The sequence below is a fragment of the Gossypium arboreum genome, chromosome 2 (assembly GCF_025698485.1).
Source record: "Gossypium arboreum isolate Shixiya-1 chromosome 2, ASM2569848v2, whole genome shotgun sequence".
In the NCBI taxonomy this organism is placed as follows: domain Eukaryota; kingdom Viridiplantae; phylum Streptophyta; class Magnoliopsida; order Malvales; family Malvaceae; genus Gossypium; species Gossypium arboreum.
Genome location: NC_069071.1, coordinates 30,368,050 through 30,382,313, shown reverse-complemented (window position 1 = coordinate 30,382,313; position 14,264 = coordinate 30,368,050). Strand labels below are relative to the sequence as shown.

Here is a 14,264-nt window from a genome sequence, read left to right as displayed (position 1 = left end):
AGTTCGTATGGTATATACCCACATGACTTACGTCATTGTTCCACCTATTCAAATAATATGTTATTTCAAAAATATAATAATGAAAAAATATTACGATAATTATATTATCAAATGAATTTTACCTCAGAACAAGTGAGAATTCAAAAGAGACATTTACTCGATGACATATAAATGGTAGTCAATACCATGCCCATGACTGAAGAAGGGGTATACAACCAACAATTTTTTTTTGTGGTTTCGTCGTCTAGCACATCTTTTGATACAATGTCGCCAATACAGTTGATCCCCAACTAAGTCACCCCACTTTTTTCAAGCTGACTAGCCCTAGTAGCCACCTTAAATGTATAGGATTTTAAGATTTATCAGGCAATAAAAGACCCCCGAATAACCCCATCATGAATGCTCGCAAGTATTTTTTTCAACGGCGCTCGCATAGTTGTCAATATAATTGAAATTGTTAGACCATTTCATCTCTATCCGGCTACCACTAAACTTGTCCGACACCTTGCCAATACTTACTTGCAACTTGGGCTCAATCACCAACGCCCCCTACCCCTGTAATGATTGCCCCATCCACCAATAAACTGAGTTGTAAAGTAACATCCTCGAGTGTAATTGTGTAACACCACACACTCGTGTCCCACGCCGGGTCAGAATATGAGGCATTACCTAACTTAAACTTATGATATAAACATTTTCATAATACCAAAACATGGTCAAATTAAAACCTTTTCAATTGTATCTATAAAGTCCTTAATACGAGCCTACTAAGCCCAAAACATCCATTGGAACCCATTCGGAAACAATCCGACTCCTCTAACGAACTCTGAAAATAACTCCTAACTCAGGGTACACACCCGTGTGGGAGGGGCAACACGCCAGTGTGACATTTCAACATGGTCGTGCTATTAGCCCGTGTGGCTCACACGGCCTAAGCAATACAGGGACACGCCCATGTCATATATCTATGTGGAATTAATTCTAAATGCACACCTATAGGGGTTTTCACACAGCCTAGAACACGCCTGTGTCTCAGGCCCGTGTCCTTCACACGGCCAGGACACACCCGTGTCTTAGACCATGTGCAAAAACTTGGATATTCTGTTTCTAACGTTAGCAACCCTCAAGGGCCACATGGCCGAGGCACACGCCCATGTGCTAGGTCGTTCCCTTCACATGACTGAGACACACGGTCGTGTCTCTGCCCGTGTGTTTACTACCATGCATACTGACTTACAATTCTTACGTGTTGGCGACACATGACCATATCACACGCCCATGTGGTAAATCGTGTGTTGCACACAGCCTAGACACACGCCCGTGTGCCTACCTGTGTGGATAAAATGAGGCTATTTACCAAGCCTTTTTGTCACCCTTTCTCATGTAACTTGTACAAAAATCACTCTATACTAACATAATGGCACATCACATAGACAAAATAACCCCATGGATAACATTTCATTTATGCAATTTACTCATCGATGAAAATATCATCTTCCATTTATAAATCAAAATGAGTATTGACCATCATCCATGGCCTTATACAAAATGAGTATCGTATTCATCATATGAGCCAACACATTATGGCTAACTAACAAAACACTAAACAAAGACTCGAGTCCCTATACATGCTAGAAAACAAAATAATGAAACTAGTTATACCAAGGTCTTAAGTGATAGTGTGATCGAAGCTTTTGATGTCACTGGATCCCCGATGCTAACTTGGTGGCACTATAAGGAAAGAAAAGAAAGGAGGGTAAGCGTGGGAGCTTAGGAAGTACATATATGCAAATGAAATGTAATTATCAGAAAATCATATTCATCTAACGGTAGCTTGTCACGCTTAAAAGATAAAAATCACTTAACGTCTCTATCTTACTTTTCTTTTCATTTATGTATACTTAATACACCTTGTTCCTTACTCAGGTCCTAACCATGAGTTCGGTATACATACCTCATCAAAGTATTCACCAACTAAATCTTCGGGTTTCCTGTTGAACTCTCGAAATACATATGGATACACGGGGAATTTGCATCTAAATGCCATATATGAAATCAGGGTTACCTTGTGCTGTGAAACGCTCATAATTGAGCTACCCAAGAGCCTTTCTATCAAGTCAGGATCCGGACCCTATAGTTATCATGTAACGTTTGCTCATTAAGCCACTCACAGGTCTGTACAAAAGTCAGTACCCGAACCCACGTTACTTATAACATTTATCTCATGAACTCAGACTCAACTCATGAGTTTAGACCACATAATTTTTATAACATGCCCCTTTGTATCCTATGCTATGTCCAAGGTTCAATGGGCTTCATATCCAATCGAATAGCATCGCATTTTGTTCACATCATAATTTACTCGCATAACATGTCTTTTATACGTTCATGGCAACAATTATAATTTAGGTACATAACAACAATAAGCTAGTTATACATGTGTATTATTAAAATATGCCAAAGTAAACTTCGATAACACATTATTTACATATGTAGTTACCTCGAAACAAAATGATGAAGACGAGCTTAATCCCCGTAAACTTTGTTCTTACCCTGATCAAGACCCGAATCACTTTTCTCTAGATATAAATTAATAAAGTTCATTTATTTCATCAGCATAACAATTTAAACGCCCGAAAGTTCATAATTGGCCAAATTCACTATTTTGTCCCTAGACTTTCCCAAAATGACCATTTTATCTTATGCTCGAAAATCAATTTTTATTGAATTTCTTCATATTATAAACCTAGATGATTACTTTATATACCAGAAATAATCCAAAATTTCCACTATTTCACACATTTATTATATATTTTACAAATCATGCAAAATAGTCCCTATTAGGGTTTTCATGAGAAATCCCTTCACAAAAGTTGTTTATTACTCACCAAAGAATCATATTCTTCCATAAAATTTCAGAAAACAACCTAAATGATCTCATGGAAAAACCCTAGACTTTCAACCATTTTGCAAAATAGTCCTCTCATTTAAAAGCTCTTGCTTCAAGGGGTCCAAAAATGTAAAAATCATCAAGAAAAGTTATGAAAACCACTTACTTGTGAAGGCTTAAAGTAGCTGAAATTTTCAAGCTTTAGAAACCCTCTAATGGCAATTTTTTTGGTGGAAGAAAAAAAAGTGAAAAAGATGAAACCTTTTATTGTTTATTTTATTCAAACTAGTTAAAATTGGTGACCAAACACCACCTAATTTTGACTTTCCCATCAATTTGTCTCCTATGGCTAGCCAACCTAAGAATTAGGGGGTCTAATTGCTCTTTAAGGTCCCCAAATTAGGTTCTTTAGCTAGTTGACACTCTTATCTAGCAGAATAGGACTTTTGAACTTTATGCGATTTACTCCTTTTTCACAATTAGGCAACCAATCGCTAAAATTAATTCACCAAAATTTTCATGTACTTATCTAATCATGCTACAATACATAAAATAACATTTAAAATAATTTCCTCGACCTCAATTTAGTGGTTCTAAAATCACTATTCTGACTAGCCCCAAAATCAGGCTGTTACAATTTTCCCCCATTTAGGGATTTTCATCCTCAAAAATCTTACTAGTAAAAAAGGTTTGGGTATTGGCTTTTCATGATATCTTCGGGCTCCCATGTGGCCTCTTCAACCCCATGTTTCTGCCATAACACTTTCACAAGGGGAAATGTTCTTATTTCTCAGTTGCTTAACCTCTCGAACTAGGATCTTAACAGGTTCCTCACCATAAGACATATTCGGATGAATCTCAACTTCTATTGACGCAATCACATGCGAAGGGTCTAATCTATATCTACGTAGCATGGACACATGAAACACATCATGAATCTTTTCCAATTCTGGTGGTAAGGCCAATCTATAGGCAACTGGCCCTACTCTTTCGGTAACCTCATAGGCTCTTATGAAACGAGAACTCAACTTGCCCCTTCTACCAAATCTAAGAACTTTTCTCCATGGGGATACTTTCAAAAACACTCGATCACCAACTTGAAATTTGATCTCTTTCCATTTCAAATCTGCATAGGATTTCTGCCTATTCGAGGCGGCCTACCAATAGTTGTGAATCACTTTAACTTTCTCTTCATTCTTATTGACTAGATCGACCCCGTGAATTTGACTTTCTTTAAGCTCGGTCCAATATAAGGGCGTTCGACACTTTTGCCCATATAAAGCCTCATAAGGCGTCATCTTCGAACTCGACTGATAACTATTATTGTAGGCGAATTCAACCAATGATAAGTACCTTTCCGAACTACCCTGAAATATGAGAATACAATACCGTAACATGTCTTCTAAAATCTGAATCGCTCTTTCCGACTGATCGTCTGCTTGCAAGTGAAATGCCGTGCTGAAACTCAACTTTTTTCCCAATGCCTCTTGTAACTTTTTCCAAAACCTCGAGTTAAATCTCGGGTCCTTATCCAAAATAATCGACAAGGGCAACACATGTAGTCTCACAATTTCAGAAACGTACAAGTCAGCCAATCTCTCAAGGGAGTAGTCGATACGCGCTGGTATAAAATGTGCCGACTCTGTTAGCCTATCCACGATAACCCAAACAGCATCCTTTTTCTTCAGGGTTACCGGTAAATCCGTCACAAAATCCATAGTAATCTCATCCCACTTTCACTCAAGAATCGTGAGCTGAAGTAGGCCCTAAGGTACTTGGTGTTCAGCCTTCACTTGCTGACACATAAAACACTTGAAAACGAACTCTAAAATATCTCTTTTTATTCTCGGCCACTAATACATTTTCTTCAAATCGTTATACATTTTCGTACTCCTGGAGTGTACTGATAAACAACCACTATGTGCCTCATCTAATATCTTCCGAATCAATTCGGTGTTCTTAAGAACACAAATCCTATCTCGAAATCTCAAGCAACCGTCAGAACCGATCCAAAAATTCGATTCAACATCCGATTCGCACAGGGTTTTCTTGGATACTAATTTGCTATCACCCTTCTGAGCCTAAAAAATTTCTTAAAGAAATGTCGGTCTAGCTTTTAACTCTACTAGAACTGAACCATCCTCTGAAAGGTCAATTGGGTATTCATTGCTCTCAAGGCAAACAATGATTTTCTACTTAATGCATCGGCGACCACATTTGCCTTTTCTGGATGGTAATCTATAATCAAATCATAATCTTTTAATAGTTCCAACCATCTACGTTGCCTCAGATTTAAATATTTTTGGGTCATCAAGTACTTAAGACTTTTATGATCGGAGTATACATGACATATCTCTCCGAACAAATAATGTCGCCAGATCTTCAGAACAAATACTATGGCGGCCAACTCTGGGTTGTGTGTCGGATAGTTCTTCTCGTGAGGTTTCAATTGTCTCGAGGCATAAGCCACAACTTTGCCCTCTTGCATAAGTACACATCCCAACCCCTTCAAAGAAGCATCGCTATAAATCACGAACCCTTTTCCTGATTCGAGTTGTACTAGTACGGGAGCCTTAGTCAACAACATCTTCAACTTCTCGAAACTCTGCTGACACTTATCCAACCATTCAAACTTAACTCTTTTTTGAAGCAACCTTGTCATGGGAGTCGCAATCATAGAGAAGTCCTTCACAAATCGTATGTAATAACCGGCCAACCCTAAAAAGCTTCTAACTTCAGTCACACTCTTTGGCGGCTTTCATTCAACAATAGTAGAAACCTTGCTGGGATCGACCCTAATACCATCACACGAGACAATATGACCCAAAAAGCCGACTTCTCAAAGCCAAAACTCGATTTTACTAAATTTGGCATACAACTGATTGTCCCTCAGAGTCTGCAAGACGGTTCTCAAGTGTTCAGCATGTTCTACCCTGTCTCTAGAGTATATCAGGATGTTATCAATGAATACAACTACAAACTTATCTAAATATGGTCGAAATACCCTATTCATTAAATCCATAAATAGACGGGAGCATTTGTTAAACCGAAAGGCATGACTAGAAATTCATAGTGGTCATACCGCGTTCTAAATGCAGTCTTAGGCACATCTGCTTCTTTAACTCGTAGTTGATAGTAGCCAGATCTCAAGTCTATCTTAGAAAACCATGCTGCTCCTTTCAGTTGGTCAAACAAGTCGTCAATTTGCAGCAACAGGTATTTGTTCTTGATTATCCTCTTATTTAACTGCCGGTAATCTATGTACAACCTCATAAATCTATCTTTCTTTTTCACAAATAACACCGGAGCACCAAACGGTGAAAAACTCAGTCTCACGAAACCCTTGTCAGTCAATTCTTGCAACTGTAACTTTAGTTCTTTCAGCTTAGTCAGGGCCATCCGATACGGAGCAATCAAAATAGGCGTGGTCCTTAGCATTAGCTCTATACCAAATTCAACCTCTCTATTAGGGGTAACCCAGGCAATTCTTCCGGGAATACATCCACATATTCACTGACAGCTGGCACTGACTCAACTTTCAACTCTGATTCCTTAGTATTAATTACAAAAGCCAAATAAGCTTCACATCATTTCCTCAAACATTTCTAGGCAGACATGGAGGATATCACCGTAGGCAAGTTCTCTGGCTCACCTGATTTAACCCAAAGGGTTTCACCATTTTCACATTTTAATCTAATAACCTTTTGTCTACAATTTACTACAGCATCATGGAATGTCAACCAATCCATAACCAATATGACATCAAACTCATCGAATGGTAACATCATCAAATTGGCCAGAAAACAATGACCTTTAACTACCAAAAGACACTTCTTACATACTTTATTGACTATTACATGTTTGCCTAATGGGTTTGACACTTTAATCATAAATTCCGTAGACTCAACAGGTATATTCGTGCTAGACACCAACTTCATGCACACATACGAATGAGTAGAACCAAGGTCAATCAAAGCAATAACAGTATTATCATAGAGAGAGAATGTACCGGTGATCACATCAGGAGAAGATGCATCTTCACGTGTACGTATGGCATAGGTCTTAGTCGGAGCTCTAGCTTTAGACCTTACGATAGTGCCTCTCGTCACATTCTTGCTACTAGCCCCAACTCCATCATTCTTCTGAGGTCTTCCTTTAAAATTAGTGCCACTTGGCCTTATACTCTGAAATTTTTCTTTATCATTCATCTCAGGGAAATCCTTAATAAAGTGGTCTTGAGAACCACACAGAAAATAAGATCCATCGTTCATTCTACACTTGTCGAAATGATTTCGACCACAATACTGGCATTCTCGTTTGGAAGATCTGACATTGCCCACGCTAGCCACTGATGTAGCCCAAGACTTAAAATCTGAATCTTGTTTCTTACGATCTCTGTACGAATGTCCAACTGATGCATGAGAATAAGAGTAGGTGTCTCTAGATTTCTTAGACTGTGATGGAAATAACTTAGTCGCATGTCTCTTCCTTACATCTCTAGTTTCTGCTTCGGTTTTCTTCTTTTTCTTGATTAATTCCTCAACTTTACAGGCCCGATCAACAAGTACTACGAACTCTTTCAACTCAATAACACCCACTGATAGTCTAATGTCCTCATTAAGTTCGTCTTCGAACCTTCTACACATCTTGGCCTCAGAGGATACACACTCTCGAGCGTACTTACTAAGTCAGATGAACTCTCTTTCATATTCAATGACCGTTTTGCTGCATTGTTTAAAGTCAAGGAATTCCTTACGCTTTTGATCCATAAATCTTTCACTGATGTACTTCTTCCAGAATTCCTCTTGAAAGAATTCCCATGTGACCCTTTCCTAAGGCACCACCGACACTATCGTCTTCCACCAGTAGTATGCAGAGTCCCTCAACAAAGATATAGCACACTTCAAGCATTCTTCGGAAGTGCAAGATAATTCATCGAATACCCTGATGGTATTCTCAAGCCAGAATTCTGCCCTTTCAGGGTCATCATCTTTATTAGCACGGAACTCTTTGGCTCTATGCTTCCGGATCTTATCCGCTGGAGGTCTATTCTGCCTCTCAAGGTCCATACCCTAGGGTATTACAGGGACAAGTTGAGGGATAGATAGGGGTGGAGGAGGTTGAGTATTTGGGTTCGCTCGAATAAACTCTATATGCCACTCATTCATTATGTAGAAAAAAGCTTCTCGAGTCCCTTCTCCTCCTCTCTAACTAACCGTGAGAGGTCGATTATAAGATGGCACCACCTCTTTGACAGGGGCCGGCGCGTTACTTTTTACATCATCTGCCATAGTTTGACCGGGATCCATTACTATATGAAAACACAATTTAAAAAGGTCAGGAGTCGTCACACTATCACAATTTATTTATGGCATGTATAACTAGACTTGTACACACGCTACGTTAGTCTGAGAACCGACTAAACCATAGCTCTAATACCACTAAATGTAACATCCTACACCCGTATCCCACGCCAGGTCAAAATATAAGGCATTACCTAACTTAAATTTATACATATAAACGTTTTCATAATACCAAAACATGGTCAAATTAAAACCTTTTCAATTGTATCTATAAACTTCTTAATACGAGCCTATTAAGCCGAAAACATCCATTGGAACCCATTCAGAAACAATTTGAGTCCTTTAAGGAACTCTAAAAATAACTCTTAACACAGGGGCACACGTCCGTGTGGAAGGGCCAACACGCCCGTGTAACATTTCAACATGGTCGTGCTATTAACCCGTGTGGCTCACACGGCCTAAGCAATGCAGGGACACGCCCGTGTTATATACCCGTATGGAATTAATTCTAAATACACACCTACAAGGGTTTTTACACGGCTTGGAACACGCCCGTGTCTCAGGCCCGTGTCCTTCACACGGTCAGGACGCGCCCATGTCTTAGCCTGTGTGCAAAAACTTGGATATTCTATTTCTGACGTTAGCAATCCTCAAGGGCTACACGGCCAAGGCACACGCCCGTGTGCTAGGCCGTGCCCTTCACATGGTTGAGACACACGACTGTGTCTCTGTCCGTGTGTTTATTAACATGCATACTGACTTACAATTCTTACGTGCAGGGGACAAACAACCATATCACACACCCATGTGGTAAACCGTTTGTCACACATGGCCTAGACACACGCCCATGTGCCTACCCGTGTGGACAAAATGAGGCTATTTACCAAGCCTTTTTATCACCCTTTCTCATGTAACCTGCACAAAAATCACTCTATACTAACATAAAGGCACATCACATAGCCAAAATAACCACAATGGACAACATTTCATTTATGCAATTTACTCATCCATAAAAATATCATCTTCCATTTATAAATCAAAATGAGTAGTGACCATCATCCATGGCCTTATATAAAATGAATATCGTATTCATCATATGAGCCAACACATTATGGCTAACTAACAAAACGCTAAACAAAGACTCGAGTCCCTATATATGCTAGAAAACAAAACAATGAAACTAACTATACCAAGGTCTTGAGTGATAGTGTAATCGAAGCTTTTCGTGTCACTGGATCCCCGATGCTAACTTGGCGGCACTATAAGGAAAGAAAAGAAAGGAGGGTAAGCGTGGGATCTTAGTAAGTACATATATGCAAATGAAGTGTAATTATCAGAAAATCATATTCATCTAATGGTAACTTGTCATGCTTAAAAGATAAAAATCACTTAACGTCTCTATCTTACTTTTCCTTTCATTTATGTATACTTAATATACCTCGTTCCTTACTCAGGTCCTAACCATGAGTTCGGTATACATACCTCATCAAAGTATTCACCAACTAAATCTTCGGGTTACTCGTTGAACTCTCGAAATATATATGGATACGCGAGGAATTTGCGTCTAAATGCCACATACGAAATCAGGGTTACCTTATGCTATGAAACGCTCACAATTGAGCTACTCACGGGCCTTTCTATCAAGTTAGGACCTGGACCCCATAGTTATCATGTAACGTTTACTCATTGAGCCACTCACGGGTCTGTACACAAAGTCAATACCCGGACCCACGTTACTTATAGCATTTATCTCATGAACTCAGACTCAACTCATGAGTCAGACCACATAATTCTTTTAACATGCCCCTTTGTATCCTATGCTATGTCGAAGGTTCAACGGGCTTCATATCCAATCGAATAGTATCGCATTTTGTTCACATCGTAATTTACTCGCATAACATATTGTTTATACATTCATGGCAACAATTAGAATTTAGGTACATAACAACAATAAGCTAGTTATACATGTGTATTATTAAAATATGCCAAAGTAAACTTCGATAACACATTATTTACATATGTAGTTACCTTGATACAAAATGATGAAGATGAGCTTAATCCCCGTAAGCTTTGTTCTTACCCCGATCAAGACCCGAATCACGTTTCTCTTGATCTAAATTAATAAAATTCATTTTTTTCATCAGCATATCAATTTAAACTCCCGAAAGTTCATAATTGGGAAAATTGACTATTTTGTCCCTAGACTTTCACGAAATGACTATTTTACCCCTATGCTCGAAAATCGATTTTTATCAAATTTCTTCATATTATAAACCTAGATGATTACTTTATATACTAGAAATAATCCAAAATTTCCATTATTTTACACATTTATTATCTATTTTACAAATCATGCAAATAGTCCCTATTAGGGTTTTCATGAGAAATCCCTTTACAAAAGTTGTTTATTACTCACCAAAGAATCATATTCTTCCATAAAAATTCAGAAAAAAACCTAAATTATCTCATGTAAAAACCCTAGACTTTCAACCATTTTGCAAAATAGTCCCCTCATTTAAAAGCTCTTGCTTCAAGGGGTCAAAAAATGTAAAAATCATCAAGAAAAGTTATGAAAACCACTTACTTGTGAAGGCTTAAAGTAGCTGAAATTTTCAAGCTTCAAAACACTCTCTAATGGCCAATTTTTTGGTGGAAGAAGAAAGAGTGAAAAAGATGAAACCTTTTGTTGTTTATTTTATTCAAACTAGTCAAAATTGGTGACCAGACACCACCTAATTTTGACTTTCCCATCAGTTTGTCCCCTATGGCCAGCCAACCTAAGAATTAGGGGGTCTAATTACTCTTTAAGGCCACCAAATTAGGTTCTTTAGCTAATTGATACTCTTATTTAGCTAAATAGGACTTTTGCACTTTATGCGATTTAGTCCTTTTTCACAATTAGGCAAGCAATCACTAAAATTAATTCACCAAAATTTTCATGTACTTATCTAATCATGCTACAATACATAAATTAATATTTAAAATAATTTCCTCAACCTCGATTTAGTGGTTCCAAAATCACTATTCCGACTAGCCCTAAAATCGGTCTGTTACAAATTGTACATTCACTGCATTGAAGATGGAATGTGTGTGTCTCGAGTCTCCATCTTTCCACCGAAACACTGATAAGTGCAGTATCCAATTTAGTCCCCTTGTACATACGAGACACATGCAAGAATCTCGCCTCTTGCATGTGTTGTTCAATAACACACAGTGCCCTCGCATTTAAATTATGTATGTACATCTCCATAATTCGATTTTCAGTCTGATTCTATAAACATAAAAAATTTATGAAATTAATAATGTTAACAACTTAATAATTAACTTAATTAAATTTAAAAAAATTAATAATTTTTCTTAGCATTTGCAATTGGATGCCGAAAATATGTTTGTCATCCAAACCAATAAGTTTACATTGACATTTTTATAAATTATAAAAATAAAATAAAATCAAAGAAATTACGAAATATAAAATTAAACCAACTAAAATTTGAGAGAAATTAAATGAAAAATGAGAACTAAATAGTTGAGAGAATTTAGAGAATATGATTTAAATGCAAAAGAAAGAAAATGAATTGAGTTTATATAGCAAATAAACTAACTGTTTTTAGCCGTTGTATTTTTTGACCATTGGTCAAAAGTTATCTTGGATGAAAATGTTTCCAACAAGTCGTGTTTTCAGTTGAGCTGTTAGTAGGGATGCTGAAAGCGCGTCCTGCTAGACACGTTTTTTATTTCTCTCTTCAAAATTGACCTACTTTCTTAAATTTAAAAAAAAAAGTCCTAATTCCATAATTAACTTTTAAAATTATCCTCTTTAGCTAATTAACCCTTCTTTATATATTAAATATTTAGTTTGTCCACATTCATTGGGGTACAATGATATCTAATATTATAAAATCAAATAATTATTTCAAATATCATTATTATTTTTCTATGTAAAATATTTTAAATATTATTATTTTTTGTCTACATTGTAGGTATGATAAATTTTAATATTATAAAATCAAAATTAATTTTTATTATATATATTAATAAAGAGTTATGAATTAAAACTATTTTTAACATAATGATATATAAAATAAATATTTTTATTATATAATTACATATTTATTAATTTATATATATAAATAAAAGAGTTATTAATTAAAAAGATCAATTAAAAATAAAAATGTAAATGTAAGTAAAGAGGAATAGAACTTAAGATTTAGAAGCAAAACCATTAATATTTAACTATTTAACCAAAGAAATTAATATACTAAATAAAACTTATTTTGTAAAAAATATTTTTAAAAAACATTTTATTAAGAAATATTTTTTTATTTCTTTCTCCAAAATCCACCTAATTCTCTAAATTTAGAAAATTACAACCTAATTCCAATTTTCTTTTTCGGCATTTTTTCTAATTTCCCCCAATTTCCAGTTTTAGGGCTGGCCAAAAAAAAAATAGTTTAAAGAGACGGTGCGTTTCACTAGAATATTGAGGGTGAAACTTTGGTTGATAAGGTGGTCTCATTACTCGCCTCTATCTCTCTGCGCTTTAAAACATCAGAAAATGGCGTCCTATTTCATATCTAGTGCTCGCTTTTGCACTTCCAAATTCCCAATCGCTGTGCATCTATCAAAGCCCCTCCTTCTCCCTTCAAAACCCTCAAAATTTCCATTCTCTTCCAACAGATTTATATCTTTCCAAAACATCCCTACCAAATCCCCACCTCCGCTTCTTTCATCTTCCTCAACCTCCACCCCCCTCCAACCAATGGAAGAACTCCCTCCTAAGCTCCAAGATATCATCAAGCTTTTCCAGTCGGTTGAAGAACCCAAGGCCAAGTACGAGCAGCTCATGTTTTATGGAAAAAACTTGAAACCCCTTGATGCCCAGTTCAAAACTAAGGACAACAAAGTTGAGGGCTGTGTTTCTCAGGTTTGGGTCAGGGCTTACCTTGATGAAGATAAGAATGTTTACTATCAAGCAGATTCTGATTCTGTTTTAACCAAAGGACTCGCTGCTTTGCTGGTTAATGGATTGTCTGGAAGGCCAGTCCCGGAAGTTTTGAAGATTTCTCCTGATTTTGCTGTGCTTCTTGGGCTGCAACAGAGCTTGACACCTTCAAGGAACAATGGGTTTCTGAACATGTTGAAGTTGATGCAAAGGAAAGCACTTGAGTTGCTTATTGAAGCTGAGAAGGGTAGTGGGTCTTCAGGTAATGGTCAGATTGTGAATGATAACAGTGAAAAACCTGTTGAGAGTTCAAGTTTAGATTCAAAAGCTGATGAGAATTCTGGTGTTGGATCGAGTTCTTTAAAAGGTAGTGAAGAAAGTTCAAATGGTTTGGGAAGTAGAGGAATGAGGATCAAAGAGAAGCTGGAAAGGGAGCTTAGTCCTATTGAATTGAAAGTGGAGGATGTTTCTTATCAGCATGCTGGACATGCTGGTGTGAGGGGTAGTGATGGGGAAACACATTTTAATCTGAAAATTGTGTCCAAGGAATTTGAAGGGAAGAGTTTGGTTAAAAGGCATAGATTAGTTTATGGTTTGTTGGATCAGGAATTGCAGAGTGGATTGCACGCCTTGTCTATCGTGGCAAAGACACCCTCTGAAGTTGAAGCAAAATGAAGAGATGTTCATGAATAGTGAAAAACATGGTCTTTTTTAATACATTTTAGTATGCTTTACTTTGTAGGTTCTCCAGAAGTGCTTAACTGAGAAATGAGATTTTTTGTACCTTGGATTTTTTTTTTTTTTGTTAAATAACTGCCTGTGTGGCTGTTCTGTTTGGATAACTTTTCAAATTATTCTTAGTTTCCTTATTTTCTCATATACAAGTTCAGGGATTTGGTTTGAAATAAATGCGCAGCTCTGAGGTGTGTGGACTTCAAGGCCTAATCCTACATGAGGGACTGTTACTAAGGTGGAAATGATAAGTAATGCATCTCTTTGTTGATTTTTTCCCTCTATTTAGTTCTCATTATATTCATAGCATGTCAATAATCGATAATGGTATCCGTTTTTCTAGTATGTAAAAGGTTTTTAAAACATGGCTGTTCATTATCTTATATCATTAGATTTA

The 14,264-nt window shown here is 36.9% G+C and overlaps 1 protein-coding gene across 1 annotated transcript; it reads left to right on the top strand.

Annotated features, from left to right (window-relative positions):
- The first annotated feature begins 12,675 nt into the window (after positions 1–12,675).
- On the top strand, positions 12,676–13,977 carry LOC108467207 (sufE-like protein 1, chloroplastic/mitochondrial). The gene has a single exon (XM_017767782.2). It carries the CDS (start codon positions 12,749–12,751, stop codon positions 13,808–13,810), a length of 1,062 nt encoding a protein of 353 aa, XP_017623271.1. The 5' UTR covers positions 12,676–12,748; the 3' UTR covers positions 13,811–13,977.
- The last annotated feature ends 287 nt before the right edge of the window (positions 13,978–14,264 follow it).